The following is a 23613-nucleotide window of genomic DNA, read 5'->3' on the forward strand; positions in this document are numbered from 1 at the left end:
TCAAGTTACATAAACCATTAATGACTTTAATAACTAATCATACCAGAGTGAAGTTACTATTTCAGTGAACTATATTTTATGCTATTCAGTAACTCCCTGTAGATACCAATCAAACTGTAAGAAAATTGAGTAATCTATCCAAGCCTGCATATGTAATTTAATGAAAGCAAACTGAAAAGAAAAATATTTTCTCTCAGTCAATAATATCCAATTAAATTATCAGCAGCAGCTGCTTGCAGCCAGTCAAAAGACAGTTTTCCTGCTGAAGGGAGGTGGTGAGGTATTGGAAGAGAGGTCAGATTCTGTTTTTTGAACAGTTTTGCTTCTCTGAGAGAGAAGCTACAATTTTAGCCAGCTCATCACCAGGAGAAGAAAATGGTGATTATGACCTCTCCCTCCACATCATTTAAACTACTTGCTCCTATTAGTGTGACACAAATATTCACCTATAGATTAACTGCCTTCAGTTCGTGAAAATGCAAAATGCTGCCAATATGCATATTTTGTAATGAGAGCTAAACAAATACTATTCCAGTAGTTCTTGCAATAATACCTTTAGTGTCTCCTTCTCCTTCTCCATACGCTGATATTCCAAGTGTTGCTTCAAAAGGGCAGCCTCTTTTGCACAGATCTCATCCTTCAGCTGGTCGATGTGGTGGTTCATGATCTTCAGCTTTCGTTTCATTTCAGCTATCTCATCCTTAAAGAGTAAAAGTGTAAACATGAATAAAAGCAATCCTAAATGCTTTGTTAAATTATAAATAAAGCTGAAAATTTCTTCTTGTTCCACCAAAGAATTCATTCACTCTCCCTCACTAATTTCTCTTCAGCCTTCCTGAAGATGTAAATTGTGTGACAGGGTACAGTACTGGGCACTCTGCCTTGCCTCAATGATATAGCCATAATTTATATGCAAGCCTACAGGCAAGCGGTGGTGAGTTAATAATCCATATAATGGAAACACAGCAGGAAAGCATTAAAGGCCAAACCAATCTTCTTCTTCAGCCATTACACACATACACAAACTACTTCCAATGATTGCAACGAGGAAGGAGGTTCATTTTCACTATCGCTAACCTCGGGACAATGAAGCCAATTGTTATGTGCCTGCCCACATCAGCCAAGGTCAAGGATCAAAACTAGGACCTTGTTAATTTACTTGGCGTAGTTCCTCACAGAATAATGCAAGGACTTCAGGGGGAGCCTCTAAAATGGAATATGAAACAAATTTTCCTTTTACAATTTCTGTCTCGCTCAGAAATGATCACTTATGAGCCAACAAATGCGTTCATGAGCTGAGTCTGTTGCAGATGCACCAACATGATTTCCAAAATGATCAGTACCTCTCAAGTGCGTGATGATTTTGTATTTCCAACTAACCATTTTTTTCTCACATAGGATCTGCAATGACAGAGAAATTCCTTGGCTTGACAAAATGGCCAAAATCCCCAAAAACTACAAAACCTACCTCCAAATATGTCATTTTTGGTTTTGAGTGGGGAAGGTTTGAAGCCAGCCTGGGCTTTACACGTGCAAGCTCATGGAGAAAGCTGGGATAACAAAGTGTGAGGCTGGATGAACACAGCAGGCCAAGCAGCATCTTAGCAGCACAAAAGCTGATGTTTCGAGCCCAGACCCTTCGTCAGAGAGGGGGATGGGGAGAGGGTTCTGAAATAAATAGGGAGAGAGGGGGAGGCGGACCGAAGATGGATGGAGGAGAAGATAGGTGGACGGGAGAGGATAGGTGGGCAGGTGGGGAGGGGATAGGTCAGTGCAGGGAGGTTGGACAGGCCAAGGAGGCAGGATGAGGTTAGTAGGTAGGAAATGGTGGTGCGGCTTGAGGTGGGATGAGGGGATAGGCGAGAGGAAGAACACGTTAGGGAGACGGGAACAAGCTGGGCTGGTTTTGGGATGCAGTTGGGGGAGGGGATGAGCTGGGCTGGTTTTGGGATGCGGTGGTGGAAGGGGAGATTTTGAAGCTTGTGAAGTCCACATTGATACCGTTGGGCTGCAGGGTTCCCAAGCGCTTTCCTGCAACCTTCGGGTGGCATCATAATGGCACTGCAGGAGGCCCAGGATGGAAATGTCGTCTAAGGAATGAGAGTTGGAGTTAAAATGATTTGCGACTGGGAGGTGCAGTTGTTTATTGTGAACCGAGTGGAGGTGTTCTGCAAAGCGGTCCCCAAGACTCCGCTTGGTTTCCCCAATGTAGAGGTAGCCACAACGGATACAGCGGATGCAGTATACCACATTGGCAGATTTGCAGGTGAACATCTGCTTGATATGGAAAGTCATCTTGGGGCCTGAGATGGAGGTGAGGGAGGAGGTGTGGGGGCAAGTGTAGCATTTCCTGCGGTTGCAGGGGAAGGTGCCGGGTGTGGTGGGGTTGGAGGGCAGTGTGGAGCGAACAAGGGAGTCACGGAGAGAGTGGTCTCTCCGGAAAGCAGACAGGGGTGGGGATGGAAAAAAGGCTTGGGTGGTGGGGTCGGATTGTAGATGGTCGAACTGTCAGAGGATGATGCGCTGTATCCGGAGGTTGGAGGGTTGGTATGTGAGGACTTGGGGGATTCTCTTTGGGCAGTTATGTAGGGGCGGGGTGTGAGGGATGTGTTGCGGGAAATGCAGGACGTTCTCTACCACTGCAGGGGGAAGTTGTGGTCCTTGAAGAACATGAGCATCTGGGATGTGCGGGAGTGGAATGCCTCATCCTGGGGGCAGATGCGGTGGAGGCGATGAAATTTTTGCAGGAGGGTGGGTGGGAGGAGGTGTATTCTAGGTAGCTGTGGGAGTCGGTGGGCTTGAAAAGAACATCAGTTTCTAGCTAGAGAGTCCAAGACAATAAAATGTGAGGCTGGATGAACACAGCAGGCCAAGCAGCATCTCAGGAGCACAAAAGCTGACGTTTCGGGCCTAGACCCTTCATCAGAGAGGGGGATGGGGAGAGGGTTCTGGAATAAATAGGGAGAGAGGGGGAGGCGGACCGAAGATGGAGAGAAAAGAAGATAGGTGGAGAGGAGAGTATAGGTGGGGAGGTAGGGAGGGGATAGGTCAGTCCAGGGAAGACGGACAGGTCAGGAGGTGGGATGAGGTTAGTAGGTAGATGGAGGTGCGGCTTGGGGTGGGAGGAAGGGATGGGTGAGAGGAAGAACAGGTTAGGGAGGCAGAGACAGGCTGGACTGGAGGTTGGGGTTGGAGCGGAGGGCTCCCCACCTATACTCTCCTCTCCACCTATCTTCTTTTCTCTCTATCTTCGGTCCGCCTCCCCCTCTCTCCCTATTTATTCCAGGACCCTCACCCCATCCCCCTCTCTGATGAAGGGTCTAGGCCTGAAACATCAGCATTTGTGCTCCTGAGATGCTGCTTGGCCTGCTGTGTTCATCCAGCCTCACATTTTATTATCTCAGTTTCTAGCTAGATGCCTGAGATGGAGACAGAAAGGTCCAGGAAGGTGAGGGATGTGTTGGAGACGGCCCAGGTGAACTTGAGGTTGGGGTGGAAGGTGTTGGTGAAGTGGATGAACTGTTCAAGCTCCTCTTGGGAGCAAGAGGCAGCGCTGATACAGTCATCAATGTAACGGAGGAAGAGGTGGGGTTTGGGGCCAGTATAGGTGCGGAAGAGGGACTGTTCCACATAATCTATAAAGAAGCAGGCATAGCTTGGGCCCATGTGGGTACCCATGGCTACCCCCTTTGTCTGTAGGAAGTGGGAGGAATCGAAAGAGAAGTTGTTGAGGGTGAGGACGAGTTCGACTAGGCAGATGAGGGTGTCGGTGGAGGGGGACTGGTCGGGCCTGCGGGACAAGTAGAAGCGGAAGGCCTAGAGGCCATCTGCATGAGGAAACCTCAAGTTCACCTGGGCCGTCTCCAACACATCCCTCACCTTCCTGGACCTTTCTGTCTCCATCTCAGGCATCTAGCTAGAAACTGAGGTAATAAAATGTGAGGCTGGATGAACACAGCAGGAATGCAGGTGTACAGCGTGAAAATGAGGTGTTGGGGACTGGGGAATTGGAAATTCTGGAGGAGGTGGAGGGCATGGGTGGTGTCATGGATGTAGGTGGGGCGTTCTTGAACATGGAGAAGGCTGGTCATTTGCCTGGTGAACTGCCTCCAATTAAATTCAATTTTAATATCTGTGCTGTCAAAACCGCAGAGCGGACCAGGTCAAAGCACATCTGTTTCAATAAATTGATTTTGGATAGATAAGCTTCTCTCTGGAGAGCTGAAATATAACTATTGGTATGGTCTCAGGACTCCTTTGGGGGAAGTCATGGAGGTCAAGTGCCCTTAGAGTTGTTTGTAAGATTCCCTCAGTGGAAGTGATCAGTTACCCTTTGGTATTATCAAAAGTAGACAAAAATGTGTTGAAGACATACATTAACCTGCTGGAACTGTCAAACTGCCAAAGATCTGTCAAATGGTTATGAGATGTATTATAAGCCTGAGGATTCCCATTTGCTGGATTAGTGCTATTAACTGATTTCACAAGGATTAATTATTACAGTGGGAGAATGGCCTGCCATCTCAACTTGATCAACAGCTACATGTACTTTTGGATTCTGATGTGGATCTAAATGCTTCCTGCACATGAATTAAATATGTATTTATGCAAGGCTTTATTGAATTAAAGGAATCTAAATGTAATAACATAGTAAAAAATGTTTCTTTTTCATCAACAGGCTGAAGTCTGCAACACACTGCTAGAACTTTATTCATTAGAATTTTGCTTGTCTCTTAACTGTGCATGGATCTTTCCACGATGAATACCACATCAGTTGGCATGGGGCAAAGAGTGGTGGGTGTGAGGGAGACTCAATTTGGTAGCAGTTGGCATGTAAAGTGCAGGGTGATGACTGCAGGAGCAAGAGGTGGCATTAAGGCCCAGACAGAATTGGTAGAGGGCCATAGACTGGCACGGATGGGATATGGCAGTGTGTTTGGGTAAGATGTTATGAGGTGTGTGGAGTAGTTTTTGGTTTTATTTGTTCTTTTTGTTGAATTGTTACTCTATACTGATACATGGAAAAAACCTGGCATTGAATCCACAACCCAAGCCAGCAGCCTCTGCTCTTGCTGCAGTGCCATGTGGCCTATTATTGAGTCATGGAGTCAGAGAGCTGTATAGCATGGAAAACAGGCCCTTCACTCCAACTCATCCAGGTCAACCAGATATCCTAAATTAATGAATCCCCTTTGCCAGCATTTGGCCCATATCCCTCCAAACCCCTCCTATTCATACCCATCCAGATATCTTTTAAATTTTGTAATTGAACCAGTTTCCATCACTTCCTCCAGTAGCTTATTCCATACCCACACTACCCTCTGCATGAAAAAGATGCCCCTTAGGTCCCTTTAAATCTGACCCTCTCTCACCTTAAACCTATGCGGTCTACTTTGGACTCCCCTAGCCTAGGGAAAAGACCTTGTCTATTCAGCCTATCCTTGCTCCTCATGATTTTATAAACTTGTATAAAGTCATCCCTCAGCCTCCAATACTCCAGTGAAAATAGCCCCAGCCTATTCATCCTCTCCCTATAGCTCAAATCCTCCAACATCAGTAACATCATTGTAAATCTTTCCTGAACCCCTTCAAGTTTAAAAACATCTTTCCAACAGGAGGGAGACCAGAATTGCATGCTGTCTTCCAAAAGTGGCCTAACCAATGTCCTGTACAGCTGCAACATGACCTCCCAACTCCTATATTCAATCCACCAAACAATAAAGGAAAACATACCAAACACCTTTTTCTCCTACATATCTGCGAATCTATTTTCAAGGAACTATGAACCTGTTAGAGAATCTCACCTGTACAGAATTCCACCACTTCCAAATGAAAATCAAGGCAAGTGTTGGAAATATTAGCAAAGTGTCTGTCAGCCTTTTCAGCCTCCATTAGCTGGCTAGAAGTATGATTATTCAGTGATAATGGGAACTGCAGATGCTGGAGAATCCAAGATAATAAAATGTGAGGCTGGATGAACACAGCAGGCCCAGCAGCATCTCAGGAGCACAAAAGCTGACGTTTCGAGCCTAGACACTTCATCAGAGCTCTGATGAAGGGTCTAGGCCCGAAACGTCAGCTTTTGTGCTCCTGAGATGCTGCTGGGCCTGCTGTGTTCATCCAGCCTCACATTTTGTTATATTAGTATGATTATTCAAATCAGTTTTCTTATGTTTTAATTGTATTTCAATGTTAATGCTGAAAATGTGACCTGCAAACTGACATCCAATCAAACTTGATAAATAGATTGCATTCATTTTTGTAATAGAATAATGTGAATATCGTTATAATGAAAGCAGGTTGTTTCGCGAATAAAATTAGTACTGATGGCTGTGAAATTCAGTTTCTAATTGTCCATTATGAACTGCATTCTAAAACTGGTTCCTACAGCCTGTGTTGACTAATTTAGAAAATTAACTACATGATCTAAGTGAGATTTCAATTGGCCTCGACAACCTCAGGCTTGAGCAGAGATGAAAAATCAGCTCCAGCATGCGTCTAGTGTCCCTCAGCCTAAAGAAATGTATTAATGGATACCAAATGAGGTCAAGATTCAACTCAGCTGTGTTGCCTTCTGAGGTAGAACAGCTGCTGACATTGTCTTTCTCAATTCACAAATGAAGAATGAGAACTGAGCTGATGTAGTTTGTCACTCCAGAAAGTGCCAACTAACTCAGCTGGACCTGGAATTTACATGAGCCAACATATAATACCAGTAATTGATCTATCCTTTCTTCTAACCATTTTTCAGGAAAAACAAACTGAAAAACTTTAAAATGTTACTTTATATCGATTTTAAAAAATTGATGTTTAAACCACTTGTGGTGTTCACCAGGCCCAAACTTCATTTCTGAGAATGTTTCAGTTTGGTAATCACATTACCACAATCCTGAATTGTGAATGTAGTCATGTGACAGACTGCAGGTTTGGATGAGATGGAAAAGGTTGTTGCTGACACAAAGGATATGGCACCACCCTCGCAGTGAAACTACCGCCTGTGCTAAGTATAGCCTGAAAATAGCAGCATGATGCACTGACGTAAATCTGACCTTTCAGTTCAGGAAAATCAGTGACAAAGCTGCAATTCCCAGTTACATCGTGACACCATGGTACAGAAAAGTGGATGTTGCTGCTGGCAGTGTTTATTGTCAGCGTGGAAAAAAAAAATGTAGGATGGCTGTTCCAACTTATCCAACTTGGAGATATTTCAGCAGGGACTGACATTCAGTGACTAAACATTACCACAGTACCCACTAAAAAAGTCTACATGGCCCCTCTGGAGAAGAAGAATTCTTTTAGGCCCGTCAAAGAGTTACATTCAACAACATTTATAGTAATCTTTTCCTTAGCTACAACCCATTAACAATATCTTGCTGAAACAGAATTCACCTTTTTCTGATGACCCTCTCTGATGAAGGGTCTAGGCCCGAAACGTCAGCTTTTGTGCTCCTGAGATGCTGCTTGGCCTGCTGTGTTCATCCAGCCTCACATTTTATTATCTTGGAATCTCCAGCATCTGCAGTTCCCATTATCTCTCACCTTTTTCAAAGTCCCTTGAGATACAGTAAGAATTGTTTCTGTTCCAGTTCAATAAGGTTGTGCAATGGCTGTTAAATCCAATGCTCAACTCTCAGTTGACTACTGCACAGGATAGAGGTGGTGCTGGAAGCGTTAGTGGTTGGGCTGTTTGGAAGTTTCTGTGCTTCATATCGCAGCTTAGCTTTGGCTCTTCATGGTCCTGATGAACTGTTTCAAGCTGTCCGATGCTTTCCTGAGCAAGCCTTCTCCACCTTGGTCTGGCAGAGGTTAATATTTCCCATGAGTTGGCAATATGTTTGGTCTCTTCCACACGTTCTGAGGACATCCTTAAAACTATTTCCACTGTCATTCTTGTACTCTTCTTGTTAGACAATTTCTTTTAATACACGAATAATCGGACTGCAGCTGTCAGACTTTGAAATTTTTATTCATGATATCATAGGGAGTCCACGCTAACTAAGGTTAGATACCAAAGACTCTGCAGCAGAGGTACAAGATATTTATAGAAAGAGACAAATAAATCGACATGACAGATAACAGTGATTTCATAGTCCAAAGCTAAACCACTGGGACCACTGCTGTTTGTCATTCTTATAAATGATTTGGACGCAGGCATAGGTGGATGGGTTAGCAAGTTTGCAGATGACACTAAAGTCGGTGGAGTGGTGGACAGTGTGGAAGAATGTTGCAGGTTGCAGGAAGACTTGGATAAACTGCAGAATTGGGCTGAAAGGTGGCAAATGGAGTTCAATGCGGATAAATGTGAGGTGATTCACTTTGGGAAGAATAATAGGGAGGCAGAATACCGGGTCAATGGAAAGATTCTTGATAGTGTGGATGTGCAAAGGGATCTTGGTGTCCATGTACATAGATCCCTGAAAGTTGCCACCCAGGTTGATAGTGCTGTTAAGAAGGCTTATGGTGTTTTAGGTTTTATTGGTAGAGGGATTGAGTTCCGGAGCCGTGATGTCATGCTGCAACTGTACAAAATGCTAGTGCGGCCTCATTTGGAATATTGCATGCAATTCTGGTCGCCCCTTACAGGAAAGATGTGGAAGCATTGGAAATGATGCAGAGGAGATTTACCAGGATGTTGCCTGGTCTGGAGTGCAGGCCCTATGAAGAAAGGCTGAGGGACTTGGGTCTGTTCTCATTGGAGAGAAGGAGGCTAAGAGGGGATTTAATAGAGTCATACAAGATGATCAGAGGATTAGATAGGGTGGACAGTGAGAGTCTTTTTCCGAGGATGATGACGTCAGCTTGTACAAGGGGGCATAGCTACAAATTGAGGGGTGATAGATTTAAGACAGATGTCAGAGGCAGGTTCTTTACTCAGGAGAGTGGTAAGGCCGTGGAACACCCAGCGTGCCAATGTAGTTAACTCAGCTACATTAGGGGCATTTAAACAGTCCTTGGATAAGCATATAGATGATGATGGGATAGTGTTGGGGAGGGGCTTAGATTAGTTCACAGGTCGGCGCAACATCGAGGGCCGAAGGGCCTGTTCTGCGCTGTATTGTTCTATGTTCTATGTAAACATTCTCCAGAAATCTCATCATCGTCCTGAGCTGCAGGCTTTCTTCTTCTGTTAATGTTTAGCCACCATGCACTTATTTCACTGACTAAGACAAAAATGTGATTAGGATTTACTAAGACAGAGTTACTAAGAACTCGGGGGGTTTGAACACTTTGAGTTGACACGTCCTTTTAATGTTCTGTCTGTCACATCGTCTTTTTGCCTCTTCGATACCGACTTTTCTCAAACCTTCTACAACATGTTAATTTTTTCCACACTCCTGCTATCACCAAAATCTGATTAGGCTGGTTGATTTGGTTTTCAGATGTCAGGCATGTGAAATATCAAAACGTTGTAAGTTGGAGCAACAATAGACCAATTAGCTCCTCGACCCTACTCTACCATTCAACATGATCACAGCTGATCATCCAACTTCGTGCCTTGTTCCCACTTTTTCTCCACATTCTTTGATTCCTTTAGCTGGGAGAACTATATCTAATTCCGTCTTGAAAACATTGAATGTTCTGGTCTCAAACACTTTCTGTGGCGGAGAATTTCAACAGGCTCACCACTCTCTGCGTGAAGAAATTTCTCCTCATCTCAGTACTAAATGGTGTATTCCACATCCTTAAACTCTGACCCCTGGTTCTGGATGCCATAGTCATCAGGAACATCCTTCCTACATTTACACTCGTTAGTCCTTTGTAGGTTTCCCTCCCCATTCTTCTAAACTCCACTGAATGTAGCTTTTACCAACCAGTCTCACTTCACCCATCAGTCCTGCCATCCCAGGAGTTAGTCTGGCAAACCTTTGTTGCACACTCTCCACAGACAGAACATCCTTCCTCTGGTGAGGTGACTAAAACTGCACACAATACTCCAGGTGTGGTCTCTCCAAGGCCCTGTACAATTGCAGCATGACACACCTTCTCCTGCACTTGAATCGTCTTGCTATGAAGACCGACAAACCATTTGCCTTCTTCACTGCCTGCTGCATCTGTGGTACGTCCTGCCAAACAACGTGATCTGCACAACACAGCTGATTTTAATTGGAGCCTCAATGCTCAGAGACAATACTGCACTGGACAGCCTTTCTTGCCACTAGATTTGCAGATGCTGCAAAGGCACTGCTGGTGGTACTTCTGTCTTGAGATGCCTGCTGTAGCTTGTCCAAGTGAATTCAGGAAAGGAATGGGAAAACATGTCCATCTGGCTCTGCAAGAGTAAGGTTTCTGGAGAATGAGATTGTAAGTTTTGTATCTCAGAGTTCCCATGCACAAAACCTTCTAAAAGCACATAGAGACAAACAAAGGTCCAACATCAGTCTTTGATCTGTCTTCCTATATCAACATGCAGTCACTGACTTTATGAAGGGAGCAACTTAAAGGTGAACTATATGTGTAAAATAGCTTTGCTGGGCAGTACAACAATTCGAAATTAACTGTTTCTCCTTATATCCTACACTCTTTCCTTGTACCAATTCAGTTATACGGTAACTTTGTGTTATGTTCATTATCGTGTACCAGCATATGCTTATTTGAACTAAAAACAGAAGGTTCACATGCTTGAGAGTAGCTATTGTTGATAGGTTATGCATTATCTCATTGTAGCTATGCGTGTACGCTTCTATCTGCTATTCCAATTGAAAGAAATTTAAGTAAGTAAAAGCAAGGTCTCTCAACTGCCTTTACAATTTGGAAAGTTAATCAGATGCAAGGAGTCAATAAATATGTCATTCTTGCGCTTTACCCTGAAGCTTGGGTGAGTCATTAATCCAACACTGAAAGCAGCACAAGAAAATTAGGTTGTTTGTATATTCTCAGCCAGAACTCTGGTCTCCATCTAGTTGCAAGAAACCCCGATTGCCTTTCTATGGGAAAGAGACAATGAGAATGAATTCTTTAATGATGTCCATGGCTTTTTAAAGCATGATATAGCTTCATGCTCAGTAGAGTTAGTCCAGATCTCGATGTGACATCCATATTTATCAGATAAATTATAATGGCCATTTTTGACAAGGGTTAAACCAGCTAGAAATCACTATCACTGGAATAGTTCAGAATCCTCTAAAGCATTCAACTCTGTAAGGATAGATAAAAAGATATTTCAGCTTCCAGACTGTGCAGTCGGAAAGCAGGAAGGTCAATTATGTGTCAGCTATTGAGAATTTGAGGCAAAACTAACCAAAACAATGATTGCATAGAAGATATTTTGCTTTCCTGTTCTCCTAACAGGGAAATTGCATGATTTTTTTTTCCCCTACAGTATGGAAGCTGGCCATTCAGACCATCAAGTCCACACCAGCCCTGCAAAGTGCATCCCACCCAGACCCATCCTTCCCTGTAACCCAATGTTTCCCATGGCCAATCCATCTAACCTGCCCATCTTTGGACAGTGGGAGGAAACCAGAGCACCCAGAGGACTCTCATGCAGACACAGGGAGAATGTACAAACTCCACACAGACAGTCACCCAGGGCTGGAATCGAAACCAGGTCCCTGCCGCTGTGAGGGAAGATGGTACCTCTTTCAAGTTACAAACATGTTGCCATTACTTCATCATTTGCAGGGAAGCAGGTCAGCAATAGAAAGCCCATTTCTCTGATTATGTGCATGCTATTTTATTTCTTCCCTGGGAGCACAGAAGCTCACCATAGAAGTAGAGCTACATGTCTTTTCTGCTGCATGATAAAAAGTGACACTAAACTGAGGTGATATATTTACAAAATGTTACATTTTAAACTTGATAACATCCATGACTACTTTAATGATCTCCATGGTTGTTTATAGCACGATACCACTTCATGCTTGGTAGAGTTAGTCCAGATCTTAATGTGACATCCATATTTAGCCAATAAGTTACAATGGCTATTTTTGACAAGGGGTTAAACCAACTAGAAATTACGATCACTGGAATAATTCATAATCCCCAAAAACATGCAACTCTGTAAGGATAGATGGAAAGATGGTGAAGCTTCCAGACTGTGCAGTAGGAAAGCAGAAAGAGCAAATATGTCCAATCTGTTGAGAAATTGAGGTGAAACTAACCAAAACAATGGTAGTACAGAAGCTTGGTAGACAAATAGGAGGCTGGAAGAACACAGCAGCTATTGGAGGAAAGAAGCAGTCAATGCTTCGGGTATTACCTTTCTTCAGGTATAGAAGTTATTTTGCTTTCCCGTTCTCCTAACAGGGAAACTGCATAATTCCAAGTTCAGCAAAAGGCTCAACCACCATTCTATTATCATTTCCAAGTACCCTATTATTTGTCATTTTGGCCATTACCAATCAGAAGTATCAAGCCTATCAGCTATATCAGCATCCTGGCAGCAAGTACAGTGCTACATACATCAGAATGAGTCCTTCATAGTCCTGAACCCCATCTAAAAATCACTCCTGTCCATAACCGCAAGTCAGCAGTGTGATAACACACTCAGCATTTGTCTGGAGATGGCATCCACAAGAAACAAAAAGTGTGATGTCATCAGCAACGTAGCAGTCCTCTGATTTGCACATTTGTTGCTCATCAACTCCCATCCTGTTCATCACCAATGCATTTCAGTTCCATTGTGCACCATCAAGGGGATGCACTGTAGGAACTTGTTAAGTTATTTTCAATCCTGACTCACCAAGAATGTTGAAAGCATCAACGTCTTTGGAGCACCTTTCCGAACACAGTCTGTTCTAAGTTACAAAAATATTACCAATACATCATGTAATTTCCCTCCTAACACTACTGTCACAGATATCAATGCAAAGACTCCAGTCAATTGAGGGAAAGGATGAATACCCAACTTTTCACGACAACTTGGAATGTGTAATAATTGGGCTCACCACGTGCAAAGAATAAATTGTCTTCTACAGAAACTATGCTAAAACACTAGATTGCAAGAAGGGGTGTCCATACCTGAGCTTCGATCAAGTTCTTGCTGTAAAGGTTTCTGTCAGATCGCACAGCCTCATAGAGGTTCTGCTGTTGTTTCAGCTTACTATCAGCCTCTGAGATTTTCTTCTTGAAGTCAAAATTCTGCATCTCATACACCTTAATGTCCTCCATGTACTGAAGAACCTGTGGAAGAAAACTATCTCACATTTAGAGTCCTATGAGTTGTTTACAATTTTAGATAAAGGATTTAACATTTTTAAAAACATCTTGTTGTTTCTTGTGAATTCACATTTTGAAAGCACATTGAGAGGCTAATACCGCTTATTCAATATTTTACACACATTTCTTTCCAAATTTTAAGCATACCAAACCTTTCAGGCACTTTTTCAACTTAGTCCAGCCATTTAGCCCTCTCCTCAGCTTATGTTGTTTATAAGGTAAGGATCCTTTGAGTCCTTTTGCAACAATGTGACTTTATATTCACATTTTGAAAATTTCATTTTAGCAGGTAAGGCTCATATTTTCAAATTTCTACACCAATATCATAATATCTAGGTATGGCTCAAAACCTAGTGTGAATTAGAGCTGAAATGAGGGAAATCTAGCACTGTCAGCATTTAGAACCAAGATGGATCAAACACATTTCACTTAGAACAGTGAGTAACTGGGAAAGAAGAGAATTTCAGAATACCAGTCCAGGTTTTATTTCTGTCAGATTGCACATTTATCATCATAGATTATAGAATCCCTACAGTATGGAAACAACCCTTTGGTCCAACAAGTCCACATCAAACCTCAGAGCATCCCACCCAGAGCCATCCCCCATAACCCACGTAATCTACACATCCCTGAACAGTATGGGCAATTTAGGCTGGCCAATCCACCTAGCTTGTACATCTTTGGACTGTGGGAGGAAACCAGAGCACCCACAGGGAGAATATGCAAACACCACACTGACAGTCACCTGAACGTGGAATCGAACCTGGGCTCCTGGTGCTGTGAGGCAGCAGTGCTAACCTCAGAGCCATCGTGCCATTTATGAGAAATGAAAGATTGTCAATGAATTTCGTCACTTTAATTAATGGATCTCATAACATTTTATTTTGTTAAATAAGCTTCAGCCTTATTATCTGTGGAGTATAGAGGCACTGAGAATCACAGATAGCAAAATACAGAGATACCGCACCAACGTTACCCTCCTATAAACTGCGAAGGACTGCACATCGGACCAGATGAGTTACTGAGGCAAAAAAAGGTATCTGGGATCACGCTTATGAGTATACAATCAGCAAGCATCAAATCAGCGAAGAATGAGGATTATATGTATAGCGGTTAGGCTCAATCTAATTGTTTACACAGATGAAAAGTCATTACTTAAATCCAAGTACATAACAATAAGTGCAAGTTCCTGCAAAAGGAACTCTTTTTTTGAGCAGGTCGAGCCAAAAGCAGTCAACTCTATTGAAAGATTTAGTTTACAAAACATCTAAACAGGGATGTCTGGTTAGAAATATGTAGGTTTTTAAAAGCTAAGAAGGATCAAGCTCTCACTTGATGAATAAGACCATAAGATATAGCAGTGGTAGGCCATTCAGCCAACTGAATCTACTTTGCCATTCAACGAGATCGTGGTGGATCTGATAATCCTCAACTTCACTTTCCTATCTTTTCCCAATAGCCCTTAATTCCCTTAATGACTAAAAATTTATCTATCTATCTCAGCCTTGAATGTACTCAATGACACAGCCTCAATAGCCTTCTGCATTAAAGAATTCCACAGAATCACAACCATCTGAGAGAAGAAATCCCTCCTCATCTATCATAAAAATGTGACCCCCTATTTTGAGTTTATGACCTCTGGTCGTAGACCCACCAACCAGAGGAAACAACTTTTCTGCAATTACCCTGTTAAATACCCTACGAACCTCATATATTTCAATAAGGTCACCACGTATTATTTTAAATTCCAGTGAGTTCAGGCCCAGCCTACTCAATCTCTCTTCATAAGACTGTCTCTCCTTACCTAGTATCAGACTAATGAACCTTCCCTGGGCTGTCTCTAATGCCAGTATATCTTTCCTTAAATAAGGGGCACAAAAAATTTCACACTATTCTAGCTGTGGTCATACTAGTGCCTTGTATAGTTTCAACAAAACCTCCTTACTTTTATGTTCCATTCCTATTCAAATAAAAATTCAACATTCCATTTGCCTTACTATTACCTACTGAAGTTGGACACTAGTTTTTCCTGTTTCATGAACGAGGATTCCCAAATCCCTCTAGTCTGTAGCTTTCGGCAATCATTCTCCATTTAAATAATACTCAGCTCCTCGATTCTTCCAAAGTGCATAGCCTCACATTGTACTCCATCTGCCAAGTTTCTGCATATTTGCTTAAACTGTCTGTAGCCCTTTGAAGACTCTTTGTGGCCCTCCGTGTCACTTGCCTTCCCACCTATTTTTGAATCATCGGCAAACTTAGCAATAGCATAATCACTCTCCTCATCCAAGTCATTGAAGTATATTGTAAATAATTGTGGCCCCAGCACTGATCCCTGTGATACTCCACTATTTACATTCTGAAAATGCCCCCTTATCCTCTATCTTGTATTTGTTAGCCAATCCTTTATCCATGCAAATATACAACCTCCAATGCCATGTACTCATATTACGAAGTAGCCTAGCATGCGGTACTTTATTGAACACCCTACAAAAAACCCAATCTATTAAATCCACTGCTTCCCACCTCTTCAAAAAAATTCCAGTAAATTTGTCAGGCACGACATCCTCTTCACAAAGCCATGCTGACTCTGCTTGATCATATTATGTTTTTATAACTGCTCTGCTATTACATCCTTCATAACATCCTTCACTTTCCCACGCACAAACATTACGTTAACTGGCCTTTGACCATTTTTTTCTGTCTCTTTCCCTTTTTAATAAAGTTGGTACATTGACAGTTTTCCAGTCCTCTGGGACTTGTCGAAAATGGATTACTACCATTATATCTGTAGCTACTTCTTTTACTATCTTAGCATGCATCCCATCAGTTCCAGGGTATGTATTGGTGTTTAGCACCATTAGTCTCCCAATCACTTTTCTTTTACCTCTCTAGTGATAGTTATTGTACCTACATCTTCTACACCTTTTGTCATTTGATTATTTGGTACTTTTGGAATGCTATTCCTATCTTAAACTGTGAAGACTGATTCAAAAATTCTATTCAAAGTTCTGCCATTTCCTAGTTCTCTAAGGGACCTATGTTTACTTTGGCTTCTTTCTTCATTTTTATCATGTAAAAAGACTCCACATGGAACAGAAACTGGGGGGAATCAATTAACTAGAACTCTTGCTGAACATTTTAAGATCATTCCAACTCTGTTCTATATTTAGACAGCTTGTTTTTAAATTATTGCTTCTTTTAAGTGATAAACATCTATTCTGTCACTAAAGAAATGTTGTAACTTCATGCGACTATATTTCAGTGAAGAACAACCACATGAACTAAAATTTTTTATAAATTACCAAACACGTCAGATGTCATTCTGGGATCTTACTTGTCCAGAGCTGGGATCATAACAAACAGTGATTATATCAGGATAGTGAAGAAGGTGTTTGGTATGCTTGTCTTTATTGGACATTGAGTATAGGAGTCAGGAGGTCATATTGCGGCTGTACAGGACATTGGTTAGGCCACTTTGGAATACTGCGTTCAACTCTGGTCTCCCTGCTATAGAAAGGATGTTGTGAAACTTGAAAGGGTTCAGAGAAGATTTACAAAGATGTTGCCAGGGTTGGAAGGTTTGAGCTACAGGGAGAGGCTGAATAGGCTGGAGCTATTTTCCCTGGAGCATCAGAGGCTGAGGTGTGACCTTATAGAGGTTTATAAAATCATGAGGGGCTTGGGTAGGGTGAATATTCCAGGTCTTTTCCTCAGGACAGGGGAATTTAAAACTAGAGGCCATGGATTTAAGGTGAGAGGGATAAGATTTAAAAAGGGCCTGAGGGGCAACTTTTCCACACTGAGGGTAGAGCGTGTACGAAATGAACTGCCAGAGGAAGTGTTGGGAGCTGATGCAATTACAACATTTAATAGTCATCTGGATGGGTATCTGAAAAGAAGGGTATTGAGTGATATGGGCCAAATGTTGGCAAATGGTACGAGATCACTTTAGGATATTTGGTCAGTACGGATGAGTTGGACTGAAGGGTCTGTTTCCATTCTGTACAGCTCTATGACTCAATGACTCTAAATGTGATATGCCAGAGCCTCTGAGGATCTATACCGGAAAGCTCCACACCTTCACTTTGTAGTATACTGCACTCCCTCAACATGCAAACTGAATTAGTTTAAGCTACCAACCAGGTAATCACACAATTAGACTCATATAGAACTTTCTGTGATCATAAAAGTTACTTTTTGCCGTAAGCCAGGAACAAAATCAGAAGTTGCTCGAAAAGCTGAGCAGGTCTGGCAGCATCTGTGAAGAAAAAAAATCAGTGTTAACGTTTTGGGCCTGAGGATCCTTCCTCAGAACGGATTCTTGGGAAGGATCACCAGACCCAAAACGTTAGCATTTTTTTAAACAGATGCTGCCAGACCTGCTGAGCTTCTCCAGAAACTTCTGATTTTGTTCCATCAATGAAGGAATATGACTTTACTGATCCCAGACTAGAATATGGTAGAAAAAAACAGAAGTTTCTGGAAAGGCTCAGCAGATCAGCAGCACCTGTGGAGAGAAATCAGAATTAACATTTGGATTCAAGTGACACTTCCTCAAATTATGACTACTTGGGTCAGATACTAAGGTATGCAACTGTGATGCTAACTACCATACAATCCCCAAGCACACTCCCACCCCATCCACATCCTCCTTCTCATGTCACACCCCCATTCCCACCCAAATATAGCACTGCCATTTGGGGAAGGGTTTTTAAAGGGTTTTTCTTTCAGATCATATTGAAAATCTGAAGAAACAATGTTCAATCAGATTATATTTCAATAAAATTGGTAACCCTGCTGAAAAACACAAGAGGAAAATCATCAGTCAGGCAGCAGTTTCTTTAAGAAGGAAATACTTTTGAACTCTCTAGGAATCTTGTCCTTAAGGGATTATTGATGCTGGCAAGATAAGATTGGTAAAATCTCATAGGGCTAAAATGAAAGTGACCAGACTGTACTGCACTAATATTTTATTTATCATTGTTTAGGTATGCAATCACTTGCTAATGAGTGTGGATTGTCCACTTGGAAAAATCAGTGTCACTGGTCCTGGGTTCAGTGGGTCCCTGTGTGGCTGTTGAGCCCAATCCGAGTGCCCCATCTCCATCCACACATTGGGTAGGTGTTTCCGGGAGGTGGAAGTGGTTCTTGGCCTTTACTGATACGCAGCTCTCAAAAACACATCCTCACACCTACCAGTTTTGCTGTCCTGCTGGTAAACTGACTCTTTTATACTGGCAACACATTGAAAGCACCAGCTAAATTATCTTCTAAACTCTGAGGATCTATACCGGAAAGCTCCACACCTTCACTTTGTAGTGTACTTCACTCCCTCAACATGCAAACTGAATTAGTTTAAGCTACCAACCAGGAAATCACACAATTAGACTCATATCAAACTTTCTTCTGTGATCACAAAAGTTACTTCACTACACAATTACCAAAATAGCGTCAATTAATTACAGGAATATCACATAATTTCAATCTTGTTTAGGATGAGTTAATGATGTTTGCAGTGTTTTGCTCCATTCCTTTTGTTTACTTTAATATTCCTTGGTGCTACTCTAAGCTTGTATTACACTAATTTGTAATGTGTACATTATAATTTATTTTCATTATGAGTTCATTAAGAGAGCAAAGAGAAACAGTGTGAAAAATATTAATATTGCCAGTGCCATTTACTGGCTTTTAACAATAGTTTGGGCACTACAGCAATTTACAGCACAATAGTAGAAAGCTAAGTTTCTGGAGGAAAAGGTGATCTGATTGTGTGAAAGTGGGCCCAATGCTGCCAGACCTGCTGAGCTTTTCCAGCAACTTTGTTTTTGTTTCTGATTTACTGCACCGACAGTTCTTTCGGTTTTTATTCCTTATATCCTTTTACCCCTCAAAAGTTCTCCATGTTCCAACCATGCCAAGCTATGGTACCTCCGTTCACTCACTATACTATATGTGGAGCCTGTGAACTCTATAATGAACATACACTCACTGTACTGTATGTGGAGCCAGTGAACTCTATAATGATAATACACTCACTATACCATATGTGGAGCCTGTGAACTCTATAATGATAATACACTCACTGTACTAAATGTGGAGCCAGTGAATTCTATAATGATAATACACTCACTGTACTGTATGTGGAGCCAGTGAACTCTATAATGATAATACACTCACTATACTATATGTGGAGCCAGTGAACTCTATAATGATAATACACTCACTATACTATATGTGGAGCCAGTGAACTCTATAATGATAATACACTCACTGCACTAAATGTGGAGCCTGTGAACTCTATAATGATAATACACTCACTGTACTATATGTGGAGCCTGTGAACTCTATAATGATAATACACTCACTATATTATATGTGGAGCCTGTGAACTCTATAATGATAATACACTCACTACACTATATGTGGAGCCAGTGAACTCTATAATGATAATACACTCTATACTATATGTGGAGCCTGTGAACTCTATAATGATAATTGAATACATAAAAATAACTTTAAAAAATGCACAGATAACTTTTCACAAACTTTAAAACTCCTTCAATATCGACCAATAAACATTCATCTAGGCCTTTCGAAGCTTAATAGCAGAAACTGCAAATACTTGAAATCTCTTTGTCTTGTATAAATACTTACTGTGCAATGGAAAGAAAAGATAAGACAGCCAAAGCCGTCAAATGAGCAATAGGCTCCTTATACTTGGCTTTTTCAACAATCTTATGAATTTCGGGGCTGTCAGCCAATCCACATTATGCATTCTTGCAATAAAAGGTGTATTTTTTCAAATTATAAACAAATTTTATTTAGTTATTTTTAAAGGCATCCTATTGTCACTATAGGTTTCATTGGTTCTAGAGTATGTAATGGGTGAGTGGGTGTTGCAGTGGGATAGTTCAGCAGGAGGTTGGATGAAGAACCATAGGGACTAGTTTGGCACAACATTGCTTGAAAGAAGGGGACATTTTGAACTTGGGGACGGGATGGCCAAATAGCATTGTTGCTGGACTGTAATTTCAGAGACACAGGCAAGGTCTTGGGGACCAAAGTTCGAATCTCCATGGTAGATTTAAGTTTGAATTCAACGCTGAAAGTCTGGGATTCAGAGGCCATCAACGGCCATGAAGCTATTGGTTGTTGGAAAAAACATCTGGTTCACAAACATCCATTAGGGAAGGAAAGTGCCATACTAGTCTGCCCTACAAGTGACTCCAGACCTACAGAAATGTACTTGACTTTACTGCCCTCTGTAATTGCCCAACAAGCCATTCAGTTGTAGTAATTGCTAGAATGTCTCAAAGAGATGAAACTGAACGGACTGACTGGGATCAACCTTAACATCAGAAACAAAAGCAGCAAAAATAGCCCCATCAGCCCTGTGAAGTCCTCCGTATCTGGGGACCAGCATTGAAATAAGAGAGTTGTCTCACAGACTACTCAAACCACAGCTTGACATAGTCATGCTCACAGAATCATTAACTTTTGTGAAACCTCCCAGAAAAGCAAGGCTTCATTTCCAGTGCACTACCTCAGTGAGGTTTGACAACTCACATCAGGAGATTTGCATCTATTATTCCTCACCCAACTAGCAACCACTAGTCTTTTGTGTCTCTTCCAGTCTTCCCATTGTGACCCTTCTCATCTATTCCATGATTCTTTCGATGTCCCCCTCCCTATGATTCTTTGAATCTAGTGGCAGCTGTCCCTCAGCAGAGAGATCTCCAATTACCAGTAACACAGACCTGTTCTGATTTCTACACACAGACCTCTTTACAGGTTCTCTAACCTCAAACTAGCTCTTGACTCCCTCCCCAAAATCACATTAATATGTAGCTGTAACATCTTTGAAAAGGAGAAAAGCCAAAGTGAAATTAATAAGTAGCTTTAGCAGGATGCCAAGGGTGCCTTTAAAAGCCTGTGATTGACAATGCACTGAGGGAGTATGAGAAACGTACACTAGTGAATTGAAAAGAAACATCAGGTCATGATTTGACATGATTTTGATTCAAAGCTCAGATTGCTGGCTGCTATATTATGAAAGGACATTTGAACCCAAGCTCTGTTACAGTCTGTGTACACTTCCTTCACTGTATCCCTGTGATCATATTGAATGAAAATGTTAATTAATGCTATGCTTCAGGTCATTGCTCAGCCATCATCACAGAAGACTAGAGTTTATAAAGCCTTACGTAAATGAGCAGCTCTAAAGCATTTGACATTTGCACTGATTCAGCACATTAAACCATAAGGAAGAACAATGATAAGTCTACATCCTTGTCTTGTTCCAATATTTTTGAATATTTCTGCGCAGAAGAAAAAAATACAATGCAATTGCTATCATTAAGGCTTCAATGATTTGATATTTAGATCCTCTCTAAACAGCCAATGGGAATGTTTATTCATTTGTTTTCTTGACTAAAAGCAAAGTTACCTACATTGCCTTGCCTTGACTGTAGTGCCATGTTGGAACGTTACTAAGGTCTTAAAATTGAAAAGCAGATCTTTACTAAATTTCAACCAAAACATTAATGAGAGAATAAAAACTGAAAGAACTGTGGATGCCGTAAGCCAGGAACAAAATCAGAAGTTGCTCGAAAAGCTGAGCAGGTCTGGCAGCATCTGTGAAGAAAAAAAATCAGTGTTAACGTTTCGGGCCTGATGATCCTTCCTCCAGAATGAGTTCTTGGGAAGGATCACCAGACCCAAAACATTAACACTTTTTTTAAACAGATGCTGCCAGACCTGCTGAGCTTCTCCAGAAACTTCTGATTTTGTTCCATCAATGAAGGAATATGACTTTACTGATCCCAGACTAGAATACGGTAGAAAAAAAACAGAAGTTTCTGGAAAAGCTCAGCAGATCAGCAGCACCTGTGGAGAGAAATCAGAATTAACATTTGGATTCAAGTGACACTTCCTCAAATTATGACTACTTGGGTCAGATACTAAGGTATGCAACTGTGATGCTAACTACCATACAATCCCCAAGCACACTCCCACCCCATCCACATCCTCCTTCTCATGTCACACCCCCATTCCCACCCAAATATAGCACTGCCATTTGGGGAAGGGTTTTTAAAGGGTTTTTCTTTCAGATCATATTGAAAATCTGAAGAAACAATGTTCAATCAGATTATATTTCAATAAAATTGGTAACCCTGCTGAAAAACACAAGAGGAAAATCATCAGTCAGGCAGCAGTTTCTTTAAGAAGGAAATACTTTTGAACTCTCTAGGAATCTTGTCCTCAAGGGATTATTGATGCTGGCAAGATAAGATTGGTAAAATCTCATAGGACTAAAATGAAAGTGACCAGACTGTACTGCACTAATATTTTATTTATCATTGTTTAGGTATGCAATCACTTGCTAATGAGTATGGATTGTCCACTTGGAAAAATCAGTGTCACTGGTCCTGGGTTCAGTGGGTCCCTGTGTGGCTGTTGAGCCCAATCCGAGTGCCCCATCTCCATCCACACATTGGGCAGGTGTTTCCGGGAGGTGGAAGTGGTTCTTGGCCCTTACTGATACGCAGCTCTCAAAAACACATCCTCACACCTACCAGTTTTGCTGTCCTGCTGGTAAACTGACCCTTTTATACTGGCAACACATTGAAAGCACCAGCTAAATTATCTTCTAAACTGCTATCACCAGAAATTACTGAGGTGGGTATACAACGTTTCGGAGGCACACCAAAGTGATGAGTTTCAGCAAAAGTGTTTCATTTTGTTATTACCACATTTATATGAGTCAGTTCTGCACAGAAAGAAGCACTAAACAATATATAAGATATACAGCACAGAAACAGGCTGTTCAGACCAACTCGTCCCTGTCAGTGTTCATGCTCTACTTAAACCTACTCCCACATCTCATCTGAATTTTATCAATGGAACCCTCTGTTCCCTTCTCTATCATTTGCATAAATAGTACAATTTAAATTGGGACTAATTTATTTTGGGAAACTTAGTCAGCACAGACAAGTTGGGCCAAAGGGTCTGTTTCCATGCTAGATGGCTCTATGACTTTATGACTCTAGAATATAATTTGTTTCATTCATTCCCTGCGGGAGTCACTTCCAACTTCATGATTTCTTGGGTAAAGAAGTTTCTTCTGAACTCCTTACTGGATTTTTTTGGTGACTGTTTTATAGCGATGGTCTCTAGTTATACCATTCCACACAAATGGAAACATTCCCTCTGCATCCATTGTCACAGAACTTTCCATAATTTTAAAGACCTATTAGGTCAAAGAGAGACAGCCGACTAAGCATGTTTTAAATCCTGAGTCAATTATTCATCAGCCATGATTAATTAAGCTTCGATTCTGACTCACTGTTCCCTCTAACTCAGTCGTAGAGTCATAGTGTCATAGTACAGGACCAGACTCTTCCATCCAAATTGTCAGAACTGACCAGACATTTCAAAGTGACTTAGTCCCAT

The 23613-nt window shown here is 41.6% G+C and overlaps 1 protein-coding gene across 1 annotated transcript in view; it reads right to left on the minus strand.

Annotated features, from left to right (window-relative positions):
* Positions 1 to 23613, minus strand: part of cfap58 (cilia and flagella associated protein 58) — a 219804-nt gene that overhangs the window by 129214 nt on the left and 66977 nt on the right. Inside the window, exons 10-11 of the mRNA XM_048551167.2 lie at positions 12961 to 13122; positions 554 to 700 (exon numbers count right to left, since the gene is read on the minus strand). Of these exons, the coding sequence (XP_048407124.1) occupies positions 554 to 700; positions 12961 to 13122 (309 nt within the window). The remainder of the gene's footprint in view (positions 1 to 553; positions 701 to 12960; positions 13123 to 23613) is intronic.

The sequence above is a fragment of the Stegostoma tigrinum genome, chromosome 20 (genome assembly GCF_030684315.1).
Source record: "Stegostoma tigrinum isolate sSteTig4 chromosome 20, sSteTig4.hap1, whole genome shotgun sequence".
Taxonomy (NCBI): domain Eukaryota; kingdom Metazoa; phylum Chordata; class Chondrichthyes; order Orectolobiformes; family Stegostomatidae; genus Stegostoma; species Stegostoma tigrinum.